Source organism: Kryptolebias marmoratus, linkage group LG1 (assembly GCF_001649575.2).
Source record: "Kryptolebias marmoratus isolate JLee-2015 linkage group LG1, ASM164957v2, whole genome shotgun sequence".
Lineage (NCBI taxonomy): Eukaryota > Metazoa > Chordata > Actinopteri > Cyprinodontiformes > Rivulidae > Kryptolebias > Kryptolebias marmoratus.
This window is the reverse complement of record NC_051430.1, coordinates 3,764,144-3,779,146: the sequence shown is the minus strand read 5'-3', so window position 1 is coordinate 3,779,146 and position 15,003 is coordinate 3,764,144. Positions and strand designations below refer to the sequence as shown.

The following is a 15,003-nucleotide window of genomic DNA, read 5'->3' as shown; positions in this document are numbered from 1 at the left end:
GGAACCATGGAGCCGCAGCTTGTTGTGACCCCACATACTTGTTTGCTGGTTTGATTTGTTGTACACATATAAAGTAGTCCCTTTTCTGTAAATCAGTGGTCCTATAGATAGTAAGGACTCCAAATTTCACACAAACAAAACTTCAGGACAACTTTACTTTAGGTTAAAGGAGATTTATTTAAGAATTTACATTAAAACAAATCACCAAATGAGTCATGAATGAATAATTCTTATTGTAAAATGGAAGCAATCTGACTGTTTAAAGAGTACTTTTCACTGTTAACTGCAGTCCGTGTGGGGTCGGTTAGTGAGCATTGGCGGGTGTCCTTAGCATGTCCTGGGTGGAATTCCCTGGGATGGGTAAGGAACCTTGGTGGTAGCTCAGGGAAGACGGCCTTGGTTATCACAGCTGCTTTTCAGGAAAGATTTGGTCTGTCTGTGATCTTGTTGTGTCCCAGATGTCCCTTAGATCAGCTGAATGTTTGGAGCTGCCTCAGATGCAATGATTACTTTTTGAAAGTTTCGTAAAAATATGTCCAGTCGTTTATGAGAGATTTTGCTAACATGACAAACAGGATATGTGAATAAACATTATCACCCTTTCATCTTTGTTAGAGTTGTCTGCATTTTTAAGTATTTTTTTTCTTTTCAAATGCTAAATTAAAGTTTATATAGTGATAGGTTGTGCCACACTACAAACTGTAGTAAATCTAAAGCCAATCAAATATTCCCAAACAGAAATCCTTTTTGTTTTTACAATATCTAATAAAAACTGAACACACTGCTATAAATTTAATACTTCTTACAATTAGTGCCCTAAATGTTTCACAATGAATTAATAATTTGTGCTGGTAGATTTAACATAAAATAGTATTTCCAAATGAAACAGAAAGTCCCATTTCATTTAAGTCTTGTCTTTTCTCCCTTCCTGTACAGGATCTCATGTATGCCCTCGCAGTCTGGACTGTGCCCGGGCCGGACGGCACTTCTGCCAGCCAGGCAGCACCCAGTGCGGTCCCTGCCTCCACCCTTTGGTGGAGAACTTGCATGGACGCTGTGTCGTAAAGAGGAGACACGCTTATCATCCTGCTCAGTCCATTAAAGGTAGGTCAGACAGCTCATAGTACACACTTGTACAGTGTTAAATGAAATAAAGCTGTCTCATATATATGATTTGGGCTTTTTAGTTCTACAGAAAAAAATATCTGAATGAACATGATCCAAACATTTAAAAGCCTACATTTTTGCCAGCTGTTCACATTTTTGCTACACGACCTAAGTTTAACTTTTGGTAGCTATATGTAGCCCAATGCATGCCTGGTACAAACCAGGTATGTAACGTAGCAGGTACATACCCTGTAAGTGAAGGGTAGAAAGCTGTTTCATTATGAAGCCTGGTTCTTGTACATACCTAGAAAGAATCCAGTAACTTACCAGGAAATGACCCGGTAACGTACTGGATACTTATCTACAATGTACCCAGGACATACCCTGTAGGTACAGGGTAAAAAGTCACCTAATATACAGCCCGGTTCCATGTATGTACCCTGAAAGCACTAGTACATGCCCAGTACATACGAGTTGTGTATCCAGTAAGTACCAGGTACCTAGTATTGCTACCCAACTTTTATTGGCTGTTATTTTCCTGACAAAATCCAAACTTATTTCTTTGTTTTTCAGCTGCTTAACACACAACTATTACTGTACATCCTTGCTAAACTGAGAAAACATTTTCCAAGTATGATTGCACATTTAAGCTATGTGGTTTTAATTTCTAGTGGATTTCATTATGTGCAACATGAATTAAATTTCCCTATAATTAGGACCAAAAGTGCTGATAAGTGTGATCTTTAGCTTGAGTAACAAGTAGAGGTCGATTGATGAGTTTTTCGATGGCTAATGCATCAGGGCAGCCAATGGCCCATGTACAACACTAACTATTTTTATTTTTGGTCATATTTATTTTTTATTTAATAAGATATAACAATAATTCTTAACTTAACTTAAATGAATGCATATTTACCATCCTTTAGAAGAACTTGTACATCTAAACATAAATTTGGTTTAAAAACAAAAAAAATCTGGACTACAGGAAGCTGGTTGTAGCAGCTGCTGAATCTTTCTTTCCCTACTTGGTAATTGATTAAGTATGTGCAGGGAAGGTCTATTGCTTTTTTTAAAGTGGCTAATATCTGCAGATTAATCATCCTGTTTTTAGTAAAAAGAATCAAATAGAAGTTTTAGTGTCACCATGCCACTCAAACTGGACATTTAGCTTTTGAGCTTGCAGGACACTTAAATGGATGGCTTGCTGAATACTTGGTGAGAGTGTAAGGTAATATGTAATTATGGATTGCTCCTTGACTTCAGAGTCCAGAGGGTTGTAATGGCAGCTACTTTCTGCCTCACTCTGAATCAGAAATGTGTCACTAGTTTATGATCTTTGTGAGTCTCTGCTTTCCTGTTCAGATGCCCAAATACAGGAACTGACTTACTGGGACAAGCATCAATATTATAAACTAATGCTTTATCATTAAAAAGAGATAAAGCATAAAATAGACCCAAATGAAAATGGGATTGTCAAAATGCTGATTGAGATCTATAAGGGTAAAAAGCACAGAACAGTATCCTTACTTTATAAATATTTGTTAGAAAATAGAGGCACTAACACATTGGAAATTAAGACAAAATGGGAAAGGGAACTGGGCATTCTGTTAACAGAAGACGACTGGCTGAATATCTGGAAGACCCAAATTACAACATCCTCTTCCAGAATCTGGAGAGAATACTGTTGGAAGAATGTAATCAGATTTTTTATAACACCCAAAATTACTAGTAAATTCAAATCCAGAGTTCAACCATGTTGGAGAGATTGTGGAGCGCTTAATGTTAATCATGCGCATATTTTCTGGCTTTGTCCCAGGATTACACAGTTCTGGGACAAAATACACAAAGAGATTGTAACAATACTGGGATATTCAATATCTAGGACCAGTCAGGTTTTATATTTAGGTCTTTCGGAAAATGTTGTACTTAATAAAGATTGTTACTTGTTCAAAATTCTGTTGGTAGCAGCCAAAAAAGTAATAACCAGGAAGTGGTGTCAATCTGAGCCTCCCACCATAGAGGAATGGACACAAACGGTGAACTCGCTATTTGAGATGGAGATTCTAACACACAGACTGAGGACACAAGAAGAGCAATGCCAGGACAAATGGGAAAAATGGACAAATGTCACATCAACGTTACAGGACTAAATTAGGATATGCCGTCCCCTTGTATTTTGTGCTATTCAGTTAAGAATCCCCCTTAATGTGTTGTTTTTATTTTGTTTTTGGTTGTTCTGTATTGTCTGCTTATTATCATTTCTATGTTGTGTTTTACTTTCTTTGGTGAGTCTACTCTGAAAATGTTAATAAAAATAAAGTGATAAAAAAAAATATTATAAACTAATAAGCTTTTACTCTTTTCATGGAGGTCAACACTTACTCTGTTATCCTAAACTTTTCAGAAAGGGAAAAATAATATATATATATTTTTTTAGAGAATGTGGGAAGAAATGGTTAAACAGCATGACAGGAATTTGTTTGTTCACATCGATTAGTGTTCATCATTTCATGCCTGTTTCTTGTTTCTACAAAAAAAAAAAGAAAATCTTGATATTTTTTTAATCTGACATTCCAGTAACATCATTTTTGCTGCATGACATTTTTTTGTATTGTCATCACCAACAGAGATCTTAGGATGTGTGTAGACATAAAGAAGCGTGCTGCGATCCAAAACCTGCTAACTTTCAGACGATCCACAATCATTTCTGTTTGTTGTTGCATGAGGTCAACCTCTGGGTCACACACATAATCTTGCTCTGGGCATTTTTCTTCAAACCAGCAGGGTAGAGGTGTGTGTGTGTGTGTGTGTGTGTGTGTGTGTGTGTGTGTGTATCATTCTGTATATTGTTTCTGACTCCATGATGTAGTTACTTGGTTACAGTTTCACTCAAATGAAATCTAACATCTTGAGTATGTAAATATGACAAATTTCAAAGATTTGCAGAAAAGAGGAAGAAAGAAACGTCTGAGCTCAGATAAAATGGAAGTTAATGAGAGTTTGGATGTGCATACTCTGCACTTTGGGAGATTCAGGAGAAAACCAAAAGTTTTGTAGCAATGAGAAACACATTAGGTTAGAGAAAACTTTAAGAGAAGTGTAATGTTTGTAGAAGTAAAAGTGTTTGCAAAATATTTCTGGAATATTAGGACAGCTGAAAAGGTAGTGTGTGTGTGCGTGTGTGTGTGTGTGTGGGTGTGAGACATCTTAACACTTTAGGTTCAACATTCTGTGGTAAAATCTCACAAAATCTTAAAACTCAAACTGCCATTGTGAAAAAACTGAAAGATGTGGGTTCAGTCATGTAACGGCTGACTCTCTGGGACCCGTTTCAACTTTGAATGATGTTTCTGCTGTGAACTCTGTCTGAGCTGAGAAATATTTTTTCATTTTTATTGAGAATTTTGTCTACGTTGTACAATGTACAGCTACTAAAGGTCATAACGCACTATTCCTACACATTTTGATGCATATTTTTTGTATGTTTTTTTCTAAAGATGTATGAATTGAAATCTGTAAAGGAAAAGGAAGAATAACCGGTGAATAGTAATGGAGGGGCTTCTGAGCTTAGATATTGGCACCAATAATAACCAGGTGGAGCTGGAGAAACTCTACAAACAGCATGACCAGGAAAACTCATGTAATAGCCTAAAGCAATGTTTTTCTCTAAGGTGTTAATTAATTTCAAGTTTTTAGGTAATTAATATACAGAAGCATTTTGTTTTGTATTTAACCGGAGACAGGAAAGCAGTTATCGCCTCATCCAGATAGTCTGCCAACCAAGGCTTTCCCTTCAGTTCCTCTGACTAAATGAGTGAATGGCTGACTCAGTCTTGTGCTGACTACTTTGCTGCCAGCTGAACAGCCCACAGCTGTGAAGAAAGTTTTCTGATTCTACTCATCCTGTTTGACTCCTCACTAATGTTCTTCCTCCTCCAGCATTGTTTGTGCTCAGCTTTAACATTTGTTCCTCATCATGATTAAAGGCCTGAATGGTATTATTATCACAGGGTTTTGCTGTTCATGTATTTTTAATTAAAAGGACTGTTGGCAGTGTATAAAGATACTCATTTTATTGACCACAGAACAGTGATGCACAACCCTAATAATCTCAAATGCCAATATTGAAGTAATGTAACAATCCAGTCTGCTACAAAAATACCTGTCATATTTGTTAAAACTCCTCCATCACATGATCTCCATAATCCCTGGATTTTACAGTTACTACATTTCTTCTTTCCAACAGGATAATGACCCAAAACCGACAGCTAAAACACCAAGAATGGCTCAGAACAAAACATTAGACCATAGTGAAGTGGCCTTCTGAGTCCTGATCTAAATCCTGTTAAACATCTGTGGAAGGCGCTCAAACGTCTGGAGAAAGATCCCTCCAAACTTGAGACAGATGGAACAGTTTGTGAGCAGAGATCCCTGTGAACAGGTGCAGAAGTGTCAGAGAGAGTTACAGAAATTGCTTGATTGCAGTGATCACTTCAAAAGATGTGATTTATGGTAAAAGGTCATTTGTATAGCATACATCAAGTGAGGCTGCCTTTACATCAGTACCATCAGGCCCTGTGACCACCACCAGTAGCTAAGGCAGGTGAAGTGTCTTGCCCAAGGACACAACGGTGGAGCTGGACAGAGAGGGGTTTGAACTGGCAACCCGCCGGTTACAGGACAAACCCCTACCTCCTGAGCCACTAGCCCCGCCCCTGCCCCCGGACTCATGTGCAGAGTACAATGCATATCGACACCTTATTTTTGTTTTTTGTTTTTTTTTGGTTATTACATTTTTTTAAAAATCAAACATTAGTTTTGTGTGAAATCATTATTGGAGGGATTTAATGAGATTCCAGCTTCTTTTAGTGTATCAGAAATACAGTATATTCACAGCCCATGTGTTGATCAGACAGAAATGTAGTTCATGTTGCCGGGATCACACAGGGACGTTTTGTTCTTTATAGATTTTGTTGGTTGTAACAAATGTTCAGAAAACTGCTGGTGTCACCCTAAACCAGCTGATTTACAGTGTGGGGCAGCCTAGGGCAATGTGTCTGACACACTGAGGTCTAACAGCCACATTCTAGTGTGTGTGTGTGTGTGTGTGTGTTTGCCTCTCATCCAACCTCATCGTCTCTCCTTTTGGTGACGCACTTTGTTCATTATTGTAAAGGGAAAAAAAAGACAGCTTCACTAACCACATCTGCCAAAGTTTATCTCCTTGTTGCCTTCCACCTCCACTGTAAACCCCACATCCCCCACCCCACCAACTCACAGCAACAGTCCTACTCGATGCTGATAGTACCATCTACACAAACTGCAACACGCTTTCAAAAAAAGGGTTTAGCGTGCCCAAAGTCTTGAATGATTATACACACATACACATGTCCAGTTCTACCACACTCTGACACTGCGTCACACTCTGCTCTCACGCTTCTGTAGCTTCCTCCGAATGTCCAGAGAATCCTACGCCTGAAGGAGTGTTACATCATCAGAAGGATCGTGCCAGCAGTTTGACAATCATGCTTTAGTGTTTTACCACATGAAGTGTTATTTCAACTGTAGCACCATAACACGTGTGTCGTTCACAGAAGTTGGAGCAAAACATGATATTTAGTGCAATACACATCCAAAGAACACAAAGTTAAAATATTGCTGCTTGACATTCATTTAGTGGTTTGTGAAACAACTTCAAGTTTACACATCTGTAAACACTATCACAGTTAGGGCTGGGCCAGGGGTCTTCAGCCTCCTTGTAGTGGCTCTTTCTGGCCTTGACAAGAAAAAAACATGAAAAAGATTAAAGGAGACCTATTCTGCAAAATTCACTGTTTGCATGTTTTTGTGCTTCCATTTGAGTATCTACTGCTTCTAGAAACAGTCCAAGCGCACAAAAAAAAAACACCCAGCTGTTTTTTGACAATAAGTAAATGTTTTCTGGTGTCTGCAAAACGACCTGTTTCAAAAACCTCAGGATTGTTGCGTCACTATCCCCGTTACCTAGCAACCCCAAGCCAAGCCCAGCCCCTCACCTAGCAACCCAAGTGGAGCTCCACCCACTTCATTACAGGAAGACCGTCACGTTAGTTCTGCTGGTTTTACTGCTGAACAATGTCTGCTGGAAAAGGAAAATGTTCTGCTGTCGGCTGCAGTATAGAACGTGTACATGCATGTTCTCCCAGTCACAGAGAACACAGCTGCGTGGCTTCATTTGATTTTGGATGGCAATGTCCCCGCCATATTGCCAAAGAAAGTTGTAGTTTGCTCAAATCCTTTCTGGATGAGTCCTGTGTCTCACGTTACATTACCCACAATATCTGCACATTTACTGTCAGAATCAGTGACGTGCGGTGAGGTTCATGGTTGGTGAGGCACTGAGAGTCAGATTTACAAATATATAAATCCAAAGGGTAGCTTATTCAATTGGCTACTGGTTATTTCATATCTCATCAGCGTTCTTCACACACACTCTCTCTCTCTCTCTCTCCGTCTCTCACTCACTCACTCACACACGCGCGCACGCGCACACATAGTAGTATTAAGGATAAGATAAGAAAAAACGTTACAATTACCGTTTTGGCAGTCCGATGGAGCAAAACAAAACTTAACGGCTGGCAGCAGTGCACGTGACTCTCACTCGCCTCTGCCTAAAAGGACAGCAGCAACAAGCTCCCGTTGGCTCACGTGCGCCCCCTTCAGTGCGGCAGAGTACTGCCTGCCTCCCCCTGTGCCTTTTCACCACGGTTTTATGTCCCTTCAGCAAAACTAAATATGTCACTAACAAACATTAAACGTAAATGGTTAAAGACATTAGCCAGACTGTGGAAAATCAGCCTATATAAACCATTATATTGGCGACATGCAGCGGTACGGCAACAGGCAGGGGCCAATTGCATGTATCAACCCAGTTTGTGATGGATTGCGCAATCAGAGGTGAGGCTCGGCTCGTTGCTGCCGCACCTCGCAATTCACCCTCATATTTGAACAGGAAATATGCAATTTCAGCGATTTTGACTATAAAATTGCGATTTGGACCATAAAAATGTTTGAAAATTAGTCATACATAAAGATCAGTGGACAAATATTAATATTCATTTTATGTTATGATTTTTTTTTTTCTTGTCATGATGACAGGGGAGGCTCTGCCTCACCTGCCTCCCCTGACCGCACGTCCCTGGGCAGAATTGATGTAAACTGAAATTGATAGTCTACATTTGCTCCAGTGTGAGGAAAAAGGTTGCATTTTCAGAAAAAAACGGTCTGTGTGCTGAATTATTGTGCTAATGTCAGCTGCTCAACTTCGCCGCACTGAAGCTGAGCAGATTGTGGCGCAGAGGTGGGAGCCAAGCAGAATCCTCAGAGTTTGAATTAATAACGAAATAAATGTGCGTCAGATTTGCAGCTTTTAGTCTTTCAGAGAGTTTTTATGTTCTGAGACGGACACTGAGTTGGGGGGCGTGGCCAACAGCAGCTTATTTGCATAATAGTGACGTATCCCTAAAACCACTCATTCTGAAATGAGCTCAAAACAAACAGAACTGATCAGGTGAAATCTCAATATCTGAGAATGATTTTGTGTATTAAATGTAATGAAGATGTTTTGTATAGACCGCAGACCTATCCTGACTTGTCTAAAGAAGCATTATAGGTCCCCTTTAATATTTTTTTTAATAATTCAATTTTTATTTACTTTTTGTAGGACAGTTATCTTGAAGTTCGAGGTGATACTTGTCACCCTCTGTAAGCCAACCATGAATAAATCCAAATGAAGAAAAGCCTCAGAAGATTGAGACCATTGCCAATGGTGCTGGCTTACCTGTGTGCCTAATATGTGGCGAGAAATGAGCAAACAACAAAAAATATAATGTTAAAAAACATTTTCAGAACAAACACTCAGCATTTGCTGAAAAGTACCAAACTGAAGACGAGCCAAAGAGAGCAACTTCAGAACTGCTATGAGAAGATGAACAGAGCTAACATACTTTCAAGAAGTGGATCAGCTCTCCAAACTCAACTACAGCTGCTAGTGTTGTGGCAGCTCAGGAGATCATAAGGAGCGGAAAGCCATGCACAGACAGAGAATACATGAAAGAATCGTTCACAAAAATCTATTCTCAGACTTCAAAAACAAACAGGAAATTGTTCCGAAAATTAGAGAAATGCATTTCTCTGCAAGGACCGTTAAGGACAGGGCCTATGAAATGGCAACAAATTGATGACATTAGTTCAGCTCAAGCATATTTAATTGCCTGTGATGAGTCGAGTGATGTTGAGGGAATGATACTGAGCAGACGTCATTGTTATGCAGATATATGAACTCTGATGGACCACAGGAGGAACTGATTGAACTTGGCCAGGACATTTGTTGAGGCTGTTGTGAGTTGTCCAAAAGCCAAAGTAATAAATACCACTCACTTGGTGCCAGTGGCTATTGATAGGGAACCAAGTATGAGAGGAGCACAGCAGGCTTTGTGAATTTACTTCAGGAGTCACGAGACATTTCACTGCATCTTGCACCAAGGAGGACTGAATGTATGGAAGTGATGAATCTTATTATTCAGATAGTGAACAAAATAATGGCAAACATTTTAAACCATTGGAAGTTCTGCTCATTGTTAGATGAAGTCCATCTATCCATTCATCCATCCACCCATCCATTATCTCCCACTTGTTCCAGAAAACAAGCAGTAGATAATGGAGTCAGCAGCACATATTCACATCTCCTGCTGCACAACAAAGATCAGGGACTGTCTGGGGCAGAGAAGCTGGAAGGCTTTGCTGCTTATCTGGACCATTTGAAAATCTTCTTGGAAAGCAACACTGGGAGATCTAGGTTGGCTGGGAAACTTGCACTTCATGGTGGATATGAGAAGTTAGTTTGACAGGCTGAACAAAAATCTCCAGAGAAAAGAAAGCATGGCCGTCCAGATGCTGGAGGATGTTTTGGCATTTAAGTGCAAGATGACAGTGTTTGCCCAAGATGTACAGAGAGGTAACCCTCTCACTTCCCCTCCCTGAGAGAGTTAAAAGAAAAACACAGTCGTATAAATTGTGAATATTGCCAGCCTGCAGTTATTGGAATGCAAGCTACATTTGGAGGAAGATTCAGCAAGTTCAGAAAGAAAGAAAAACACTCTGTCCTTTGCTGCCACACCCCTAGACATCAACCCATCCCTGCTGAACATTTCAGCATTCACAGGAGTAATGCCAACACAGCAGGTAAAGACTTCTTTAAAAGCCTGACAGTGGATCTTAAAGAAGTCCCCCATCAGAAGGCTCCTGTCTCTAAAGAGCACAAATGGGGTGATACTGAACCTCCTCAGACCCAACAAATGCTATTAATGCTATTCTTGACATGTACAGTGCCTTGCAAAAGTATTCATCCCCTTGTATGGTTTCTGCTTTTATTGCTGTCATAAATCAGTTATGATCACTATAAGTTGTTCCTCTTTACAAAAAGTATTAGAAAAAAAACCTTCAAAGTGAAACTAAATTTGTAATAAAAAGTAATAAAAATATTTGATGTATAAAGGTAAGTGCATAAATGTTCACCCTCTTTAAAAAGACCTAATTCAACTCAGAGAAACGATTACTGAAAGTTACAAGTCCATCAGAGGATGGATACAAAAGGATTTACAAGGTCCAAAGCATCCCTAGGAGTCCTGTTTGTGAGGACGACCTTGGTAGATTGACACACTTCTATCTCCTGATGATGGATTTAACTGAACTCCTGGGAATGTTTAGGCTCCTTGGCTACTTTTGTGCTCAACAATAGAAATGGCAGCTTTGCAAATAGACATGTCCCTGGCCTGGACCCCTCTGTACTGTCACGTTTTAGACCAATCTCAAAGCTTCATTTTATGTCCAAGATCCTGGAGAAGGTTGTCTTTTGCCAGCTGAACTCACACTTAAATGAGCACAACCTTCTTGAGGTGTTTCAGTCTGGCTTTAAAGCCTGTCACAGTACTGAGTCGGCACTGTTGAGAGCTTTTAGCGATGTTCTTTTAGCCACAGAGTTTTTGAAATTGTGTTGTTTTGCTGCTGTTAGACCTAACAGCTGCCTTTGACACTGTTGACCATCAGATTCTTTTGTCCCATCTTGAGAACTGCGTTGGTGTGCAGGGTGTAGCTTTAAACCGGTTCAAATATTTAACAGAGAGGAGTTTTTGTGTCTGTGTTGGAGCTGCTGAGTCCTCTGTAGCACCTCTTACTTGCGGAGTGTGTCAGGGCTCTTTACTTGGCCTCTTTTATTTTCTCTGTACCTACTCCCATTTGAATCTATTCTCCAGAAAACATGATATTGCCTTCCAGTTTTATGCCAATGACAGCCAAATCTATATGCGGCTAAAACAGGATAATCATGACTCTGGGAACGAACTACTGGACTGCATTAGAGAAATCAAGACATGGATGTCAGTGAACTTTTTACATCTGAATGAACAAAAGACTGAGGTTGTGTTGTTTGGGCCCAGTGATGCGTCCAAAATCCCTGCTGATCAGGGTCCTTGAACACAACACCTGACTCACACAGCAACAAACCTAGGTGTGACCTTAAGCTCGAAGCTCAGGTAAAATCAGTGGTCAAGTCCAGCTTTTTTTATTTGAGATGACTAGCCAAGGTCAGATCATTTCTGTCACTATGAGGTTTAAATCCATGCTTTTATCTCAGTGCACTTTGTCGGTCTGAGCCAGTCATCAGTTACTCGACTCCAGCTGGTACAGAATGCTGTTGCCTGTCTTTTAACTGGTACAGACAACACAACACTCTGCTTTTAGCATGTTCTGTCAAAAATACAAACAAACTTTGTGTTGATTAACTTCCTGCAAATGTCTGACTGAGAAGTAGGAGTAGTGTCCATCTCTAAGAGCTGCTATTAATGTAAGCAGCTATCATAATCATTCTCATTCACCAAGTTTAAACTGAGTGTGTTTGAGTTGGGTTGCTCTTAAACAGTGGTCTATGAGCCTTCCAAATACTGTGCAGTTCCTAACAGCTGCTTTCTACAAGCAGCCATTGCTTAAACCAGAACACACATCCCAGCAGGTACAGAAGAGAACAAGAGCAAGAATTGCATCAATTCATTCTGCTCTTGCTGGCCCTAAGTTTGACTTGATCTGCTTTTGTTTCCCAGACTTTCCTAAAATCACACAGCAAGATGTTGAGGATACGATTAGTGAGATGAAGCCCCCCACCCCTTTGTTTAAGCCATGATAAAAGCCTATAGTTTTGCTATATGCCCTTTTGTCACCTCTGGGATAAACAAGGTGATTTTGTTCCACCTGTGCTAAGAAAAAGCTTTAGTTATACAACTTATAGAACCCACTCTGGACTCGGATATCATAGCCAATTCCAGGCCTATTTCCTTCCTTTCATCTCCAAAGTATTGAAAAAAGTAGTTGCTGCTCACCTTTTGGGATATCTCAAATAAGATAACCTTTTTAAATACATCTGTAGGCAATGAAGTCTCATTCTCACACTGTCACTTGTGGGGTTCCCTTGAGGTCAGTCCTCGGCCCCATTCCTTTCACTCTATATATAGCCCACTTTGGCCATGCTATCAGCTCCCATAGGATTAAATTTATTTTCTATGCTAATTACACTCATATGTGAAAATTACAGCTGCACATCCATTTTTATTATCATCACTGTCATCAAGGTTTTTTCCAGCTATACTCACAAACGGTTTGAAGGAGATAATTGCATGATTGGAGCACAATTCTTTTCCCGCTGGACTACTCCGAAACTCACGCAATCCTAGTTGGAACCCATCTCCAGACTCCGTCATCATTCATATCCAACATGGCCTTGGTCATGGCATCCCACTCTTCTTATCAGTCCCTGGCCTTAGTGTTAGATTTCTTTCTCATTTCATCTTTGAAGATCACATTAAATGCCATAAAGATTTCCTTTATCCACTCCAGAATTATCACTAAGCTGTGCTGCATGTTCACCCTCTCTGATGCAGAAACACTTTTGTCTCTTTGTCTGCTTATTATTATTTGAAATATGGCATGAGGTACAACATACTCGATTTATTAAGTGAAGTGAAGTGAAATTTATTTATACAGCACTTTTCAGCAACAAGGCGATTCAAAGTGCTTTACAACAGAAACAACAATCAGGTCCATAATCAAATACAGAGGTACAGCAAACATAGAAACATCATAATCAAATATAGATCAATCATGTATAATCTAAATGAAATCAAGAAACTAAACATATCTAAAACATGAGCTAAAACAGTCAAAATAGTAGCTAAAATAATCTAAAAAAAATCATAGATATACTCAAAATACCCACCCCTGTGTACAAACATGGAAAAATCCAGACATACAATGCAAGACATACTCACCCTTCTAATTCTAATTCCTATGTAAGTAACAAGATTAGATTTAAGGGCTATTGAGATCGTTTTTTGTGAATATGCAACAGTTTAATCATTTGAGCCTTGTGCCCACATGGAAATGACCTTTTTGGAGCTCCAAGATGGTATGTTTTGAAAACTGGTTCCAGAGTGAAATAAATCTTGAAAGCCACGCTTGCATTTTCATGCAGATGGCCAAACCACAACATTTTGATAACAATAATGTCAGAGTTGCACCTCTAATCTAATCCACGGCACAAGGCCATCCTCTTCTTTTTGTTGCGCTTACGTTTCATACAAATGATGTAAGCTTTATGTGCTTCATGCCTTGTTTCCTGTTTTTGTGGCAGCATTACAGCACCACAGGTGAGCAGAGTTGCTATAGCCTTTTAGGTTGTTCACAAAAATATCTTTAGAAGCTAAAAAATAAAAAGTTTGTCTTGGAAAAATGGTTTCTGTGTAGACGTGGTGTTATTTTTTTGCACTCTGCACATGCAGTCAGTCTTTGTTTTGTAATTAAAAAATGAGTGCATGTGTTATTGTTCATCTGGAATTAAATCTGCCTCATTTTAAGAGCTGGTAAGCACCACATTTGTTTTTGTTTTTTTAAATTATGTACTGAATTGTAAAGTCTTTGAATTAAAAGAGGGTGTTCTTTTGGATGCCTGTGACTTTTTGTTGGCAAGACCTCCCTACTCGTGTTTTCACTGTCCAGTTTCCACCTCTTTTTTTAGTGTGTAAAATAATAAATGTTTTGGTAAATGAATGACAGATTTTTTTTCCCCTTTTGCTCCAGGCAAAGTGACCAGTTACCCCGAGCTAGATGAACAGATCGACTTCCTCTCCGCCATCATCAGTGAGCAGAGAACTGAGTCTGTGGTCCCAGGTACAGTACAGATATCATCAATGCTAGTTTGCACTACAGCATCCTTGCTGCATCCTAACTTTGAACTTTTCATTCTGTGTCTTAGTCCCACCTTCCCAGGATGTGACATCAGAGCAGCCCAGCAGCCAGCGCGCCCCTCTCACCAGTACAACGGCATCCACCACCACAAATCACACCCCTGGTCTGCTCAGCGATCCCATCATCATCCCATACCCCTCCAATGACCATGTGTTCATCAGTAAGTATTGTCTATTAGGGATGACCTGCTTTTATTTTAGCTTTTGGTGTTTAAAAATGCAAAAAGAAATACCCACTTAACGTTTAAATGACAGCATTGTTTTGCATGATTTTTTTTTTGTTTGTAATTTGAATCTCCTAAATGAACTTTTGGGACAACTAAAGTTTAGTTCACTTCTTTATTTCACACTGAAACCTAGTAAAAACCCCGTGGAAAACTGAATCGCTGTGAACCTGCCCTTGTGATGAACGCATTTTCACGGCCCAGCAGCAGATGGTTTTAATACAAGCAGAGCAGGGGTTTTCAAACTTTATATTCAAAGGTCTAAATCTGATCAGGTCAAGAACAAGGTCAAAGGTCAGGAATAGTGAGTAATAAGCAAATCTTTTTTATTACATTTGCTA

The 15,003-nt window shown here is 39.5% G+C and overlaps 1 protein-coding gene across 1 annotated transcript in view; it reads left to right on the top strand.

Annotated features, from left to right (window-relative positions):
- npdc1b (neural proliferation, differentiation and control, 1b) overlaps positions 1-15,003 on the top strand; it is a 32,781-nt gene that overhangs the window by 8,962 nt on the left and 8,816 nt on the right. Inside the window, exons 2-4 of the mRNA XM_017432684.3 lie at positions 937-1,104; positions 14,272-14,361; positions 14,447-14,599. Of these exons, the coding sequence (XP_017288173.1) occupies positions 937-1,104; positions 14,272-14,361; positions 14,447-14,599 (411 nt within the window). The remainder of the gene's footprint in view (positions 1-936; positions 1,105-14,271; positions 14,362-14,446; positions 14,600-15,003) is intronic.